The 18,529-nt window shown below is 41.7% G+C and overlaps 1 protein-coding gene across 1 annotated transcript in view; it reads right to left on the reverse strand.

Moving 5' to 3' along the window:
- The window catches only part of LOC102424903 (guanylate-binding protein 4-like), a 56,891-nt gene that overhangs the window by 27,585 nt on the left and 10,777 nt on the right, over positions 1–18,529 (reverse strand). The window contains exons 7-12 of the mRNA XM_023747668.1: positions 18,341–18,526; positions 16,658–16,870; positions 16,048–16,150; positions 15,535–15,725; positions 14,600–14,620; positions 9,994–10,069 (exon numbers count right to left, since the gene is read on the reverse strand). Coding sequence (XP_023603436.1) covers positions 9,994–10,069; positions 14,600–14,620; positions 15,535–15,725; positions 16,048–16,150; positions 16,658–16,870; positions 18,341–18,526 — 790 coding nt within the window. The remainder of the gene's footprint in view (positions 1–9,993; positions 10,070–14,599; positions 14,621–15,534; positions 15,726–16,047; positions 16,151–16,657; positions 16,871–18,340; positions 18,527–18,529) is intronic.

Raw genomic sequence — 18,529 nt, forward strand, 5'->3', positions numbered from 1 at the left:
GATCGCCCTGTGGCTCTGTGTGTGACAGGGGGAGGGGCCACAACCTCCCTATCTGCCCTGCTCTGTTTGTGACAGGGGGCGGTGCCCCAACTCCCCTATCAGCCCTACTCTATGCGTGACGGGGGGGGGAGCTCCCCAACCCCCTGTTCGGCCCTGCTCTGTGTGTGACAGGAGGCAGCGCCCCAAGCCCCTGATCAGCCCCGCTCTGTGCATGACAGGGGGTGGCACGGCAACCTCCCCATCGACCCTGCCTTGTGTGTAACAGGGGGCGGCGCCCCAACCCCCCAATCAGCCCTGCTCTGAGCCCAACCAGGGGCTGCACCTAGGGATTGGGCTTGCCCTCTGCCACCCGGGAGCGGGCCTAAGCCAGCACGTCATTATCTCCTGAGGGGTCCCAGACTGTGAGAGGGCACAAGTGAGGATGAGGGACACCCCCCCACACACACCAGTGCTCAAATTTTTGTGCACTGGGCCTCTAGTAGTCTATAAAATCGGAACTCCAGCAGTAAATGCACCTCTCGGACCCTGACATTCCAAAGCAAAAAGTTCATCACCTCTTTCTGTCTTCTACATTCAGCAAACCAAAAAGATGGAGATGTTGGGGAGCACAAGAGACTTGGTTGGAAAGTTTGTAAGGAAGACATTCTGAGAAAAGGGAAGTGTGTGGAAGGCTGCCTGCCTTATTTATCAGAATTCTGACTTAGGGGAGACTTAGAGGAGTGTCAAAGGCAGCACCCCTGAGTATTCCAAACAAGTCTGTGCAAGTGCAGACCCCTGAGGTGTTTACTGGAATCCTTATGCTTAATCCCTGGATGCCCTTGCCCAGAGGACAATGTAAACACATGTGTCCAACCAAGATTACTCACCCTACTGATTGTATCTAAAGATAAAAACTGCAATAAAAGCCTAACGAGGCAGGTAATTGAGGCTACCTGGCTTCTTCAGCCAGTGGTCCCTTAGCCCTCTCCTCCACAGTGAAACTGTGTCTTAGTAATCTGTTCATTCATAATTCAGGGGCTGCTGGTGAGCCCCAGCATAATCCCTTCCACATTTTCACACAGGCTCCATCATTCCTCCACGGGGGAACCAGAACCTGGGTTACTGCTAAACAAAGTAATCCATTCTAAGACTGCTCATATGTATTACTAAAATATATGGTGTTTTCAAAATAAAGTTCTTACCTGTTCTTTCTCCTCAGTGTAAGTTGGAGTGGTTTTTGTCACTTCTCTGTCTTTCACTGGATGGTTGGGCTTTTATTTACCTGTACAATGTCATGTGACTTTCCAGAATTCCTAAGACCCATTAAGTACAAGTGAAGGACTTAGAGTAATGTGAAACTGAAAGCACTGAGTACAAAGCAATGACTCAACAACCATAATAGGAATTTCTGAAAACTAAAATCAGGAGGGTACCTGGATTTCACAACTAATCAGTTTGACAAATGCTCTGCTCCTGGTGGGTGTGGTCAACAAGATGTGGCTCCCTCTTCCCTCTTTCAAGCAGGATAAGGTATGTCACTGGGAGAGGCAGGCCACCAGTATTTCTCATCCCCTTCAACACTGAGTTTCTGAGACTAAATTCCTGGAGGCTGGGGGTCCCAACCCTCACCCAGCTCCACTCATAGAGTGAAGGCATTAGCTGATGCATAGCAGGCTGAGATCACCTGGCCTGATCACCCTCCCTCTGGCTGACTTGTAGGAAGGTGTTTCCAAGCTGGGAGAGAAAAGTGGGGAAGACCAGAGGTTACCACCCCTGCCCAGGGGAGGAGCAGTGGCTCAGAGATATTTGTCCAGAGAGAGAGGTAGTCCCTAATCACAGAGATCTTTGAAGTTCTCCCCCAAAGAACTGGTTTTATTTGAAACAGAATGTGGGTACTTGAAGAAACTTTATTGCTAGCAAATTGACTTTAGAAAAAACACAAAAGGAGGTTTTCAGGCAGGAAACAAGTGAGCCCAGATAGTAATACAAATCCATATAAAAAAACAAAGAGCAGCAATAAGGGAATTGTGTAATTATAAAAGGCAGTATAAATGCAGATTTACTCTCCTTTCTCTTCTTAATTGGTTTAAGAAGCAATTGTATACAACAATCTGTACTAATAAAAGGGCAATATGCTAATTAGACCATATCTTTTGTCCTCCAGTCCTCCTTCTAGATAAAGCCATTGTGGCAGGGGCTGAGGCAGAGGCAGTTAGGGGCAATCAGGCCGGCAGGGTAGGGCAGTTAGGGGCAATTAGGCCAGCAGGCAGGGTGGTTAGGGGCAATCAGGCCAGTAGGCAAAGATGATCAGGCAGGCAGGCAGAGGGGTTAGGGGTGATCAGGCAGGCAAGCAGAGTGGTTAGGGGCAATCAGGCAGGCAGGCAGGCGAGCGGTTAGGAGCCAGCCATTCCGGATTGGAGAGGGTTCAGGCCAGGGTGAGGGACCCTTCCCCCATGCACGAATTTCATGCACTGGGCCTCTAGTATGTATATAATTGTATTGAAGGGCATATTTCATACTTAAAAGTACTATATTTAGCAAAGCAGAATAAAGGAGCTAACTGGATGCACAGCCTATTGAAACAAAGATATGACACATGATATTAACGAACACTAATAGGAATACAGAGAAGCAGATATTGTCAGAAAGTAAGTTAGTATAACAAGTCCTATAAATTGATTCTTTTTCCTTCATTCTCTTTAAAAGAATTAAAATCATAGAAATTAATAACTATCAAAGTGTATTTTTGGGGTTGTTACATATATAGATGTATTTGTAATATATATGTAATAATAATAGCACTAAATGGAGGTAACAGGGAATAGAGTTATAGAAGTATTTGTTCTGTATTTCACTGGAATTAATATAGCATAAATTTGAGGTATATTCTTTTGCTTTTTAATTTTATTGAACTTATTGGAGTGACATTGATTAATAAAGTTATATGTGTTTCAAGTGTACAATTCTATAATACATCACCTGTATTTTTTTAATTAAATTTTTATTGTTCAGATTATTACATTGGTTCCTTTTTTTTCCCACCATAATTCCCCTCCACCCAGTTCCCACACCACCCTCCGCCCTCACTCCCCACCCACTGTCCTCATCCATAGGTGCACAATTATTGTCCAATCTCTTCCTGCACCTCCCACACCTCTTCCCCACCCAAGAATAGTCAGTCCATTCCCTATCTATGTACCTGATTCTATTATAATCACCAGTTCATACTGTTCATCAGATTATTTATTCACTTGATTTTTAGATTCACTTGTTGATAGATGTGTATTTGGGTGGTCATATGCCATCTACAAATAATGTTATACAAATGTGTATTTGTATCTTTACCTTTTTCTTCTTTTTCCTCTTCTTAAAGGATACCTTTCAGTATTTCATATAATACTGGTTTGGTGGTGATGAACTCCTTTAGCTTTTCCTTATCTGTGAAGCTCTTTATCTGACCTTCACTTCTGAATGATAGCTTTGCTGGATAAAGTAATCTTGGTTGTAGGTTCTTGGTATTCATCACTTTGAATATTTCTTGCCACTCCCTTCTGGCCTGCAAAGTTTCTGTTGAGAAATCAGCTGACAGTCATATGGGTACTCCCTTGTAGGTAACTGACTTTCTTTCTCTTGCTGCTTTTAGGATACTCTCTTTGTCTTTTGCTCTTGGCATTTTAATTATGATGTGTCTTGGTGTGGTCCTCTTAGGATTCCTTTTGTTTGGGGTTCTCTGTGCATCCTGGACTTGGAAGTCTATTTCTTTCACCAGGTAGGGGAAGTTTTCTGTCATTATTTCTTCAAATAGGTTTTCAATATCTTGCTCTCTCTCTTCTTCTGGCACCCCTATAATTTGGATGTTGGTACGCTTGAAGCTGTCCCAGAGGCTCCTTACACTATCTTCGTATTTTTGGATTCTTTTTTCATTTTGCTTTTCTGGTTGGGTGTTTTTTGTTTCTTCATATTTCAAATCTTTGACTTGATTCTTGCGATCCTCTGGTCTGCTGTTGGGAGTCTGTATAATATTCTTTATTTCAGTCAGTGTATGCTTAATTTCTAGTTGGTTCTTTATCACAACATCGAGGGTTTCAACAGTCTTCTTGAAGATCTCACTACATTTATCGGTGGTCTCACCAGTCTTCTTGAAGATCTCACTACATTTAGCGGCGGCTTCTAGACAGTTCTTTAAAGACCTTAAAAGTGTGGTTTTGAACTCTATATCCTGCAGTTTGCTTTCCTCCATTTCTGTCATTTGTGTCCTGTTTCTTTGTCTTGGCATTTTTTATGCTTCGCTATGTCGAGAGAGTGCCTTTCTGTGCTAAATGTCCCAATTACCTGAGGTAGACACTCTTGGTGCACCCCCTTGTGGACTTTGTGCACTGTCTTGTTGTAATTAAGCCTTGATTGTTGTAGTTAACACTGGGAGGATTTGACCTCTAGGCCAATTGGCTGTGAGAATCAGCTGTGTCTACGGTGGGAGGAAGACACCCTTATGGGGCAAGACTTGCTTCAGTGGGGCTTTGGTGCTCACTGAGTCTACCCCCTGAATGTGTCCCTTATAGATCTGAGGAGCTGTAATTGGATGGTCCCACTCTGACCACTGAGTACACTGGCTCTTGGATCTAAGGAGGTGCTAATCTAGCCTTTGCCTGAGGCTACCCAGCAGAAGCCAGCTGTAAAGCAATGCAAGTTGCCCTGGGGCCTTGGGGCAGCTGCAGTTTGTTAAGTTATTTTCAGATTACAAAGGGCCAGGCCTTTCATATGCAAAAGCCTCCTTGCACGGCTTGGGTGGGGCGGGGTCCCAGGGGATCAACAGGGTGGGCGGAGGGAGCCAGCAGTATGGCTGCTCTCAGTCCTGCCTTCAGAGGTCCTGGTAATCGCCTCGAGTGCCTCCGAGAGAAAGCTGTCCTTGAGTTCCGACCGATGCCAGACAGTCCCGTTTGTACCGTATGAGTCTGGGTGCCCAGAGACACGCCCAAAACTGGAGCTCAGAGCCTGAGACTCCCTCCCGATTGAAAAAGACAATTGTGTCCTCAGCCGCCAGCCCTCTCCGCATGCACCTCCGCACCTTTGTATTTACTTCAGCACCGCACCTCCTCTGAGTCTCGGTATGCTTTTCTCTTTCCTTCTAGTTGTAGAAATTCCACTCAGCCAGCCTTCCTGTGGTTCTGGATGATGTCCGTTATGTCTTTTAGTTGTATTTTTGAAGTGGTTGTGCGAGGCAGCAATCTCCGGTGTTTACCTATGCCGCCATCTTGGTTTCTCAACACATGTATTTTGTATGTTTACCATCCAAAGTCAAGTCTCCTTCTGTCACCATTGATCCCCCCTTTTTCTCTTCTATTTCCCACCCCCTTTTGCCTCTAGTAATCACCATACTGTTGTCTACATATGTGAGGGGTTTTTCTTCTTTGCTTAATCTCTTCATCTTTTTTACCCAATCTGTCAATCCCCTTCCCCTCTGAGGTCCTGGAGAGTATTATGCTAAGTGAAGTAAGCCAGTCAGAGAAAGACAAATAGCCTATGATTTTACTTATACTATATGTGGAATCTAATGAACAAATTAAACTAACAAATAAAATAGAAACACTCATAGATACAGAAAACAGATTGAAGTACTTTCTGAGAAATATATATATGCATGCCCTGGAGCACCACTAAGAAAAGAACAGATTTCAATTAATATCCTTTCACCTTTGGACATTGTAAAATAAGAGCCAACTAAACCCAAAGCAAGCAGAAGGAAAAATAGAGATTTATGTAAATGATTTTAATGAAATAGATAATGGGGAAATACAGAAAAAAATCACTGACAACAAAAGCTGGTTCTTTGAAAAGTTCATTAATCTTGACAAACTTTTATCTAAACTAGCCAAGAAGAAAAGAAAGTAGACTCAAATGACTAAAATCAGGAATGAAAAAGAAGACATTACTATTGACAGAAATAAAAAATAAAAAAAGATTGTAAGTTAATACTATGAACAATTGTATCGTAACAAATTAGATTAAAAATGGACTAATTCCTAGAAAGACAGAAACTACTGAAACTGCCTCAAGAAGAAATAACTCATCTGAATGGACTTGTAACAAGTAAAGAGGTTGAAAACTACCACCAAGAAAAGTTCAGGCCCAAATGGCTTCACTGGTGATTCTTACCAAACCCTCAAGGAAGAATTGATATCAAAACCTCACATACTTGGCCAAAAATACAAAATTCCCTTAATGTTATTTACCACATACTTTCTTTCTCTGTATGAACTACTTGAGATTTAGTTACAGACAGAATGCTCCAATAATCAACTGTGTATTTCTTTTAAAATTTACCTTGAAGAGTAATTTTTTAGGGAAATACATCTTCTGCTTCCAATTACATAGTCTATTTCCTTCTATATTAGCCATCTGCTGATGTCTGTGTAGGTAGTTGTCTGTTTGGTTATGTGAAGCACATGTTTGTGATGGACAAGTTGTTTGTCTCACAGAACTTCATGAGCTGTTTTCCTGCTTTGTGTCTGACCCCCAGTCCAAATTTCCCCATGGCATTTGATTCTGTTTTATTTCCTACTTGTGCTTTTTAGTCACTGATTGTTATCAGCATGTCTTGATTTGATGTGTGGTCAATTTCTTCTTGAATACTTTCATAAAAGCGTTCAATTTCATGTGCCCTGACTGGGAACAACTTACGACCTCCTGGTTCATAGATTGATGCTCCACCTCTGAGCCACACCAGCTAGGCAAGGGAGTTTTTTATATAATCTTTGATTGATATTTGCATTGTAATTATTTTATCTTAGCTGATGTCTTGCTTTTTGCTTTTCATAAGGGTAGCTAGCTAGCTCAATTTGCTAGACAGGAAGGGAGGTGGTCCAGAGAGAATAGAGGCATCTTGGCCTGAACAATTAAGCAGCCATAGTTAGATCAAAAGCAGCCCTGGCCTGAGCAGCTGGGAGAGCCAAAGGGCTTATAAAACATCTCTGGCCAGGAAAAAAAAGAAGCTGTTTTACTCTTTGAGCAGAGAAGCCAGCATTTCAGTCTCAAGGCTTGGCAAGATAAGGTTACTAGTTATTAAAGCAACCATTAGGTAGATCAAAAGCATCTCCAACCTGAACAGACAAGATGGATATGTGAAGGACAGAGAAATGTCACAGAATGGCGGGGGGGGGGGGGGCTGCAAGGGGAAGAGGAGGGAGGGAAAGAAACACATTCACAGAGGATAAAGAGAAGTGGCAGAATATGGGGGGGGGGGATGGAGTAAACATTTTCACAGAGCCTAGAGGAATGTTGCAAAATAAAGGAAAAGAAAGGGGGGGCCACCAGGTGGGCTTTGAGCTTTGCAACTAGTACTGTGTAGCAGAGTCACCAGTGAGGAAAGCCCTGGGATTCTAGCTTAAGAGAAGGGGTCTTTAGAATATATAATAACTCAATACAAAGAGGGCAGTGGCCACCCTCTTTAGGGGACCTCTCTGTCTCTCATATCTTAGCCAGGAGAGACAGTTGGAGGAATAGAAACTTAGAATTAGGAACTTTAGAGATAGTATCTGTTTGCAATAAAGTTTCTGTACTTCTCACCTACCACTTTTGCCCGTAGCTTCATTCATCAAATCCACCTGGACAAGAATCCGGGAAAGAACTCACCCTTGCACTCTGCTCACCAACCGACCCCAAATCTGAATCAGTATTACTGTTACATTTTAATGAGTGAAATATTCTAATTTCTTTTTATTGTTGTAATTAATTTTAATTACATATTAGTAAACATATTAGTTTTAGATGTACAACATAGTGATTTGATATTTGTATATATTGCAAAATGATCACTATAGTAAGTCTAGTTAACATTCATCACCATACATAGCTACAGAATATTTTTCTTGTGATCAGAACTTTTAAGATTTGCTATCTTAGCAACTTGAAAATATGCAATACAGTATAATTGACTATAGGTGCAATGCAGTATATTGCATCCTAGTGACTTATTTATTTTGTACCTGTAAAACTGTACCTTTTCATTTCCTTTACTGATTTCTGCTACCCTCATCCGGTGCCTCTTGCATCCCCCAATCTATTCTGTTTATAAATGGACTTGCTTTCCTTTGCTTTCTTTTTTCTTTTCTTGAGTCCACAATATGAGATCATATGGTATTCAACTTTCTCTGTTCTGATTTATTTCACTTAGCATATGCTCTCAAGGTCCATCCATAGTGTTGCAAATGTCACAGTATCATTTTTTGTTATGGCTTAGTATTATATATATGTCACATTTTTCTTTATTCAGTTGTTGATAAACCCTTAGAGTGTTTTTATATACTGCTTACTAGAGGTCCGGTGCATGAAATTCATGCACAGGGGAGGAGTGTCCCATAGCCCAGCCTGAACCCTCTCCAATCTGGGACCCCTCGGGGGATGTCCAACTGCCCATTTAGGCCCAATACCACAGGGGCACAATCTCACAATCCAGAACTTCTGGGTCCCAACTGCTCGCCTGCCTGCCTGCCTCATTACTCCTAACCGCTTCGGCCTGCCAGCCTGATCAACACTTAACTGCTCTCCTGCTGGCCCAATCACCCCCAGCTGTCCTCCTCTGCCAGCCCAGTCGCACCCAACTGGCCTTCCTGCTGGCCATCTTGTGGCAGCCATCTTTGACCACTTGGGGGCAGCCATCTTGTGTGTTGGAGTGATGGTCAATTTGCATATTACCTCTTTATTATATAGCATTATAAATAGTGCTGCAAGAATATAGGAGTACATATATCTTTCTGAGTTAGTGTTTTCTTTTTTTTCTGGCTAAATACCCAGAAGTAGAATTGCTGAATCATATGGTAGTTTTATTTTTAATTTTTAATGGTAATAATCTCCCTAATGCTTTTCATGGTGGTGACATCAATTTCAGTCTCATCATCAGTGCACAAGAGTTCACTTTCACACTAAGATTATAAAAATTTCTTCTATTGTTTTTTCCAGAAGCTTTCTTTTAAATATTCACTTTAACATTTAAGACTATGATTCATCTCAAATTTAGTTTGCATATGGTGTGAGTTGAAGGTCAATATTCTTTTTCCCCCTCTCAAAATATTGTTCCTACACAAAATCAGAAAGGCAGAGATAACAATAGAGCCTAGTTTAAGTTTTGCAGGATTATTGTATGGTTCTCAGAGGAATTGAAAATCAATTTATTTCAAGTTTGAGTTCAAACTCCTCTTTCTATGACTATAGAATTTACTTTTTGAATTGTGGGAAGAAACAGACTAAGGAAAGAGAGAAGAATACAGAGAGGTGGGTAGCCTGTGGATGGACAGTAATTACCCAGAAAAATTTTGTAGACAGAGAGGGTGAAGCATTCATACATAAATCCATTTTTCACAGAGACAAGTACTTCTACCAGTATCCCAGAGTCCCATCTGTGCCCACTGACCATTAGCCACCACCCAATCAAGAACTCTACTCTCTCTACACTTGGCTGCAATTGTCCCAGGTCTCCTTGATTTGTAGCCAGCCCAGAAGCCATAGACTGCTTGGCAGGAATGATGATCAGAGTGTCCCACGGCTTTGTTCACTTCCATCAGCTTTGCCTTAAATTCACAACACTCCAACCCTATCCCAAAACCAAAGCAAACCCTTGAGCAATAGCATAGGGCTTAGGATGTCTAGGAGAGTGAGGTATGTGAGGGAGAACAAGTCTATCCTGAACAGAAGCCACCTGATATTTCATTGTAAAATGCATCTCATTATACAATTTAATGTGTCTCTAGACTCAGTAATAAAAAATCCATTTAAGGATCATATTAATAATTATTACTATAATTCAGCAGGAATTGAATCACTCTGTAGGGAAAAAAATGTCTTTGTAGTTTATTTCATCTTTGCAATTCTTTTGGTTGAACAATATCTCAAACATCATTATTCTCATTTTAGTTTAGTGACAACTATGTGACATTCAGAAGTTGCTCAATCAAGTTGTTCCCTGTGGAGGGAGGGAGCTGATTAAGAAGTTCTGTTCCTAGAATTTTTAGAGTATGGTACATTTTGTTTCTTTCATTTTCTCCTCCAAAACCTTTAATTCATCTTGAAGTTTCTTGATCATTTTCTTGTATTTCTCCTCGAGACACTGTAAATTTTCCTGAGAGAAAAATGAAGACTGAAATCACACAATGTAAAACATTTCCCACATTTGCCAAATTATTTTCCTTTTCAATACCTATGTTAATCCTTCATGAGTTTTTGAAACTTATTTGTGAACTAAGTGAACTTCTCAATTTTTAATATTTCACTCTCTCCAGAGTATCCTGCTTTTCATTCATATTTCTTAGTTCTATTGAGTTATGAAAATGTTGTTCTCTTGTAGTTTCTAAACTTTGAGTGACCCAGAATCATATTCTTGGTCCTCTTCACCCACATGCACCACACTCTCCCTGGAAATTATATCATTTTTTTTCCCTTCAACTCTACTCTAGGTAGAATGGCGTCTCAAATATCTATCTAAGAAGGTGAGGAAGATGAGTGAATTCCATTGGGAAGGCTACTATGTGATTCAGAATCATGGCAGATGTTTGATCAGGGAACTTAGTACAACTCTCCAAAACTTGGAGGCAAGGTAACAGTAATAAGTTGAGGAAACCACGACCTGTGCCAGTCCACACTGTATTTCTGGGTGGATATCTGGACACAACACTGACTTGGAGTAGAGCCTGGGAACAGGATGATACAGGCAGCCTGGGTATGTAATTACATGACTAATAGTGTATATGGTCACAGAGTCTTCCTCCTATTCATTAGGGTTCCTGCAGAGATAAAATTATACCAGGTCTGGCAGAAAGAGAATCAACTTGACTCCGCTGAGTAGGATAGACAGACCAGCTATTCTTCCACAAGGCAGGACTCAGAAACATTACTTATCCCTCATGAAATTACAATTTCCTCATTTGAAAATGAGAATATCATAGTACCTACCACTTAACATAAGGATTTGATAACAGATTGATTGTAAAGCCATTGCACAGTGCGTGGCAGTGAATAGCTACTATTTATTAGTGATTTAATAATAAAGGTTTCCATGAGATTTTATCCTGCAAATAATACATTTTAGTAACCAGAGATGGTCACATGTAGAAGCAGTATGAGAATGAAGTGTCTACTAGTGTTTAGGCTAGAAAAATTCTTAATCTTACATAATGATCTAACTTCTAAGCACATTTTTTATTAAGTGCAGTGGAAAATAAAATGGCGATGACAGAGTTGAATGCCTAAAGTTTAAGATTTAGAATCATCTCTTGCTCTGCCATGAACTGGAACTTCTCCATCTCCATCTTCTCAATCAATTGCTTCATATTTACCTCATGAATCTTTTTTTCCTCTTCCAACATCTGCTCATTTTTCTTTTGTATTCCCTCCAACATATTTCTTATAGATTCTGAGGAAGAAAAATAAGCAGAGAAACATGAGGATTAAATTGTTATAGTCTTCGTTTGCCTTTCAACCCATCTCTTTTTTTTGTTTTATTCTTATTTCATAGAGAAAACTTCTTGTGAGATTTTTTGAACTAAGCAAAACTGAGTAATTTTAAGTGTAAATAACAGTAAAAAAAAATCCCCTAGAACTATGAACTATCCTTGTTATTCTTTTATTTCAGGTGCACCGATATGGCTAACATTAACAACTAGTAGTCCAGTGCACAAAATTCATGCACTGGGGTGGGGGGGGGGAAGGGGCCCCTCAGTCTGGCCTGCACCACCCTCTCCAATCTGAGACCCCTCAGGGAATGTCCAACTACCTGTTTGTGCCCACACTTTTAACAGATAACAGCTCCATTGTTGTTTCTTTCTTCTCGTGCTTAAAACCATTGGAATTAGTAGGTATTCAAAGTGTGTATACATTTTGGGGAGACACCCTGTATATCTCTAGTCAGTGGTGAAAGAAACCAACAGCAGATTTGGCAACCTCGCTCACTCTCCACATGTCTCCCCACTTCACTTTCCACCTTCGTGGGCAGCGGGAGAATCAACGTTTTCTCTCATTAATTTGGAAAAGCAAGTCTTGTCACCTGCTGCCCTGCAGGAGTGCGCTAGGCCCCATGCGAGCAAGGCTCATCAGGGCAGCCTTCGCTCATGGGTGCTGGCACCCAAAGTGCACATTCCTCCTCTACAGTCGCCCCGACTATCCCACTGTTTCACTGAGAGGACAGAATTCCTCTCTGCCTCTGGGTTCTTGATCTTGAACACTGACTGAAGGCACCTGAGCAAGGGCCGCCTGCACCCACCAGGTGAGTCTGTCTGTACCTGCTCCCGCCTCAGCACCTGCATTAACCCCCTAGAGGTGATCTTTTCGCTGCACTGGCCTCCTGTGGGAACAGAGTGTCACCACTCCGCCCTCTCACTGTCATCTCACAGGCGCCCACCCTCAGCACCCAGAACACCCAGACACTCTCCAAAGGATGTGAGCACATCAGAGGGGGCCTGTGCACATCCTGTGGGGGTGTTAGGCATGCTGGAGTTTATGGAAGTGCGGTGGAGAGGCGGGGGGAACTTGTGCACGCCTTGGTCTGTGACTGTTGCAGGTGCTGGAGGGTGACAGTGTGCTGGGGGATGTTCGCAGGCCAGGGGGAGGAGAGGATGTGCAAACCAGAGGCCTCTGGCTTTGCAGATCCACAACCCTCCCCCCCCCGCCCCCCGTTGTGGGGCCAGGAGGACATCAGTCTTGCCCCCGCCACTGTGGCTGTCCCTGCGATCCTGCACCTTCTGGGCCAGGAGGCGGATCTTGTGCAGCCACTCCTGGGCACTGAAGGCCTGCAGGCACTACTTCAGCTCAGCCTGCAGGCTCCGCTTGGTGTGCTCACAGCTTTCACCACAGCCACGTGGGGAGAACAGGCCGCCCTCTGCCGGCCTGCCTTCCCTGTCCAGAGGCTCTCAGCGCTGCTCACCTGCACAGAGTGACTGGGGCTGGGCAGAAGCCAGGCGTCCTGCCCTGCCCAACCCCGGCTGATCCGCCCCTGTGCGAGCTGCTGCCCCGCCCCGCTGGGTCATAGATCAGGTCCCGGGACCACGGACAGCCTCAAGCACTGCCCCGCACCCTGCAGGGTCATGGATGCGGGTCCTAGACTGCGGACAGCCTCAAGCACTGCCCCCTGCCTGGCAGGGTCACGGATCCATGTCCCAGGACCGCAGACAGCCTCCCGCGGTTCCACCCCGCCCAGCAGGGTCACGGATCTGTGTTCTGGGACCACAGACAGCCTCAAGCACTGCACCCCGCCCAGCAGGGTCACAAATCCGGGTCCCGGGACCACGGACAGCCTCAAGCACTGCCCTCTGCCCCGCTGGGTCACGGATCCAGGTTCCAGACCTCCAACAGCCTCCTGCGCTGCCGCCCCGCCTTCAGTATGCAAATTAGCCGCCATCTTGTTGGCGATTAATTTGCATATCATGCTGATTAGCCAATGGGAAGCGTATCGGAGGTATGGTTAATTACCCTATTTGTCTATTATTAGATAGGATTATAAGGCTTCCCATTACCCGGAGTGTTTTTGTTTTATTTTTTGGAAAAGCTTTATTGAGGTATAAAAATAATGCAATATACTGTCACATAAGTTTTGACCTACCTATCATACATGTATACACCTGTTAAACCACCACTACAATTAAGTAATGAGCATGCACATCACTCAGAAACATCTCCATCTTCACATGCCCTTAGGAAACTCCTCCCTCCTGAACATAAACCCTCATCCTCATCACAGACCACTGCCCAGCTTTCTGTCACTATAGAATAGCTTGCATTTTCTGGAAATTTACAGAAAAGGAATCATACAGTATGTAGACATTTTTCTCTGCCTTCTTTCACTCAACATATTTATTTTCAGATTCACCTAACATTCTTATATGTATTGATAGTTTATTCCTTTTTATTGTTCAGTAGTTTTCTCTTGTATGGGTATGTTAAAATTTGTTCATCATTCACCTGTGGATGGACATTGTTTCAGTTATTGGCTATTACCAATAAAGCTCTCATATGCACAAATTTTCATTTTTCTTGGGGATAGATGTAGAAGCAAAATGATTAAACTTGCATGGTAGGTATTTGTTTAACTTTTTAAGAAACTGACAAACTTTTCCCCAGTGATTGACCGTTTTACATTTCCACCAGCAGTGTATAAAGGTTCCAGTTGCTCCACATCCCCACCAACACCTGAGATGTTTCATCTATTTAATTCTAGGCATTCTAGTAGATGCATAGTGGTATTTCATTGTGACTTGAATTTCCACTTTTCTAATAATTAATGATATTGTTACTAACTAATGATGTTGTTAATAACTAATGATGTTGTTTACTGTGCTTATTGCCATCCAAGTATATTTTTGATGAAGTATCTTTAAATTATATCATTTTTTTCCTTTTACTTGGTATATTTGCTTTTCCAATTACTGTGATATTTAAGTTTTAAGAGTTCTTTAAATATCTTGGATATAAGACCTTTATCCAATGTGTGATTTTCAAATAGTTACTTTTAATCTGTGACTTGTCTTTACACTAAAAGAATGAAAATTCTGATTTTTACAAAGAGCGAAGTTCTTAATTTTGAAGTACAATTTACTAGTTTGATATCTGGAGTGTTTTCAGCTGTCTCACCTTCAATCACTTTTTGCATCTCTTCCTTCTTCTCTTTGTATTTCTTCTTCATCTCTTCTGCCTAGTGATGTAGAGAAAGTTACAATTAAGAAATGACAATTATGGGTTTAAGGAAAACCCAGTACTATATGCATTCAATTAAATTTAATTTTATCATCCATATAACAATCATTGTAGAATTCAAATATAGCTCTTTGATGCTTTTTGTGCAATATTTCTGAACCTCTTGATCTGGTAGCAGGAGTATCTGTTTTATACCTTCTTAAAGTCCCTTAGCAGGATCTCCCTGGGGGTGTGAAGGAGTTGGAACTTTCTCAGGCCTGACACCTATGTCAGGAATGTGTTTCAGTCCTAAGGAGGTTCTTTGGGAAGGATGGAGGTTTAGTTCTAACTATTTCTTGATTCCACTGAAGTAGGTGACCACACACATTATGCATAATGGGAACTGCTGACTCTCCAGAGAATATGGCCTATCAAACTCCAGGTAGGGGCAAAAAATGAATTTCCTCTGCTTGTGTAGAATAGAGAAGCCTGATGTGGAAACCAATGTAGTACATTTTAGGGCTTTCATTATCCCATATTTCATATCACATACACTCTGTTACTTTGAGATCAGATGGCTTTATGTCTCCCTTGATGGTTGTACCCCAAAACCCTAAGAACTGAAGTCCTATTCACCTGAGTAAAAAAGGCCCTGTAATCACCACAAACAGTAGATCATGAGTCTGGGCCATGGTATTTGAACCCCCTAATTCTAATACCACAAAAGGTGCTGAGTATTAAATACTTGGGGCTTTAGAATGATCACATTAATTTGACATTTCATTGAATCATATGCCTTTAAATATACTTTGCAGTTTATGACTTTAGCGTTTTGGTCTTCCCTTCACCTGAGGAACTAGGTGACTGTCCTTCAGGCTTTGCCCACATCCCACCCCAACCTACCATCAGCATGTGCTGCACAATTTTTTCCTGCTCTTTCAGTTTGTTTTTTTGCTCTCTCATCTTCTCATTCAGCTGGGCAATGTTTTCCTGGTAGCTTCTCTCTACAGCCTCCATTTTTTGCTGTGTTTCATTCAGTGTCTGTGTTAGCATCTCCTGTTTTCTTTCCAATTCCTCTGTTTTGGCTTGTTCAGCTGTCCCACAATGGTTTTACAGAGAGAAGAAAATAACAGTTATAACTAGCTGTACCCTTCAGAGGTAACACTAAAATGGTTTTAAAATGGCAGAGAGAAATCTCTGAATATTCTTACTAACAATACCAGCAAAACATGTTTCAGAATATGACATAAAGACACTGGATGCCTGAGGGAGCAATTAAAACTCACCTGGTTCTTTTTGAATTTAGCCAGGTGGTTCTAATTCTTTTGAGGAAACACCTTGTTTCAAGAAGGACTTGTTCTTGAAGGTCACTGCAAGAACCTCCCTGCCCTCCATTATCCCAGCCCTCCCCTGTACCTTTTAAAGCCTTCTCCCCAGCAGTGAGGGTCTTGTCAGCCTGCATGATGGATTCCTTTGTTGCAGCCTGTGACTGCTTGAAGTTCTGGAGGACCTCCATTGCCTGAGGAAACAAGGAGCAAAGACTCTTCTTGCTGGGGAAGTCATTGGTCAAGAAAACTACAAATTTGGCCCTGTAACTTCATCATCTTTCTTAGGATCCAACAATTGTTCCCTTCCCTCAAGGGCTACAATAAAAAAATCCAACATCTGTAGTTGGAAAAAACAAAACACAAACCCTATTTGGCAACCCCAGCCTCCTCCTAATGATGCCTCTACAAACACTGCTCCTCAATTGTGTTCAATCTCTGCACATTCTTTTTCTGCTGACTGGATGCTCATCTACCCTTTTTTTACTCAGGTACTACTTATTGATACTTCAACTTATAGCTTCTACCTCCTCTTCCAAAAAGCTGAGCTAAACTTCCTCCTGAGATTTGACTGGGTGCCAGGTACACAGACCTGCCCACTAGCTATACCACTTGCTGGCTGTATGTTCTTAGGTAACTTACAAGAACCCACAAGAACTCTGACCATATTGGCTAGTCTTCCCCCTAATTTTATTCCTCACCTTCACTCCTTTCCTGGGCACCAATTCATAGGACTGTTCAACCTTGTTCATTTCCTCTGAGTAAAGAATGTATCCTCCAGGTACAGAGAAAGTTCCTCTCAAAATGCCTTCCATCAGCGGCTCTGAAAGTTGTGTAAGCTGAGCCTGGCAATATTTGAGAGATTCCTCTTCATTCTTCAGCAAGAAATTTTTCTTCTTTTTCTTTATGATGCCCTGCCACAGAAATGTGGAGAAATACAAGGGAAAGAGGCTGTTAGAAGGAAGAGCCAAGTGTGATCCTCTTGGAAGAAGCAGTTTGATGGCATCGAGTTGGACTGGAGCATGGAACCATAGACCGTGCTCATGATGCTCACTTTAGTTACAGTTTAGACCAATTCATTGTGTGACCTGTGGGAAGTTCCTCAGTTTTCTTGGGCTCAGGCTCAAAATTTGTGAAATGATGGTGTTGGTAGACATGAAGTACAGGGTTCCTTTATTTTTTAAGTTGAGATATTACATTATATTTTCTTCAGGTGTACAATGTAATGGTTTAATATTTGTATACAGTACAAATCGGTCACCACCATGTCTAATTATTATCATCACCTTACATAGTAATAAACATTGTTTTTTCTTTGATGGGAACCTTTAAATTCAATTCTTTTAGCAAATGTCAAATATGCAATCCCGTATTATCAAGTCATAACATCCCTTTATCAGTCATAAGATTAACAGTGGTTTATCCATTGGCAATGAGCAATGAAAAGTTCAATATGACTGGAAGTAGACTTCCCTCTGCAAACTTAGATTGCTATGGACAAAAATATATACACAGTAAACCAACTGTCCACTAATGAGGTAAGTGGTTACTAAAAAGAGTTTTGAAGGCCTCAGAAATTCTTTTAATGAGGGCTTGATTGTACAGATATATAGGGAAATATTTTTTCTTTTGCTACACTTCAAATATTATAATTTTATTGATTTTCTTCTGTATTGAAGTGAGAGTTTTGTAACTTGTAGTATGGACAATGACAAACTCAAAACAACATGAAGGTGTTTTTATTAGGCACAATTATGTTGTCCTCAAGAGTTCTCTCTTCTGGCATCCACACATGACAGTCTCTAGGCCTATGCATATGCTAAATACTGATCATCTGATTAGATTTTTTATGTGACACTGGTTAACTTTAAGAAATGGAGATTACTCAAGTGGGCATATCTAAACACATGAGCTTTAAAAGCAGTCTACTCCTATTGGTAGCAGAGAGGTAGTCAAAGATATTAGAAACAAGACAAGGATACAATGCACCTTGCTACCTTGAATACGGCAAGGAGGCCAAATGACCCTCCTAATGATATTATATTAGTTTCAGGTGTACAACATCTGAATCTTGTTTTCAGCTCTTGGTAAACAGAGCAGAGCATCCATACATCTTGTGCTAGTAACTCACCTGAAGAATTTTGACATAATAACTTGAGTGTTTCTGTAAACTGTTCATAAGCCTATATTACTTTCTTTGTCATAATGGAAATAAAGAACCAATCATTCAGAAGAAGGATGAATAGTAGTCTATAGAGCCCAGTCACTCACATAAATCCAAACTTTTAAAAATAAAATACATATGAACTATGGGGTAAAAGGGAATTTGTAGGAATCAATCTAGAAGAATAGGAATTAGGAAGATATATGCTAGGACCTATTACCTGAAGCTTCTTTTGGAACACCTGGCTGTCATCCTTGAAGGAGTGCTCCATGAAGATTGCAACGGCTTCCCTCTCACAGGCTGTGTGAAGGTCCAGCAGCTCCTGCAGAGTGTCTGTGGGGAAGTTCACTCTCTGGGCCATCTGCTCGCTGAAGTGGTTGGCTGCCTTCTGCATGGCTGCTAAATTCTC

Source organism: Myotis lucifugus, unplaced genomic scaffold (genome assembly GCF_000147115.1).
Source record: "Myotis lucifugus unplaced genomic scaffold, Myoluc2.0 scaffold_943, whole genome shotgun sequence".
Lineage (NCBI taxonomy): Eukaryota > Metazoa > Chordata > Mammalia > Chiroptera > Vespertilionidae > Myotis > Myotis lucifugus.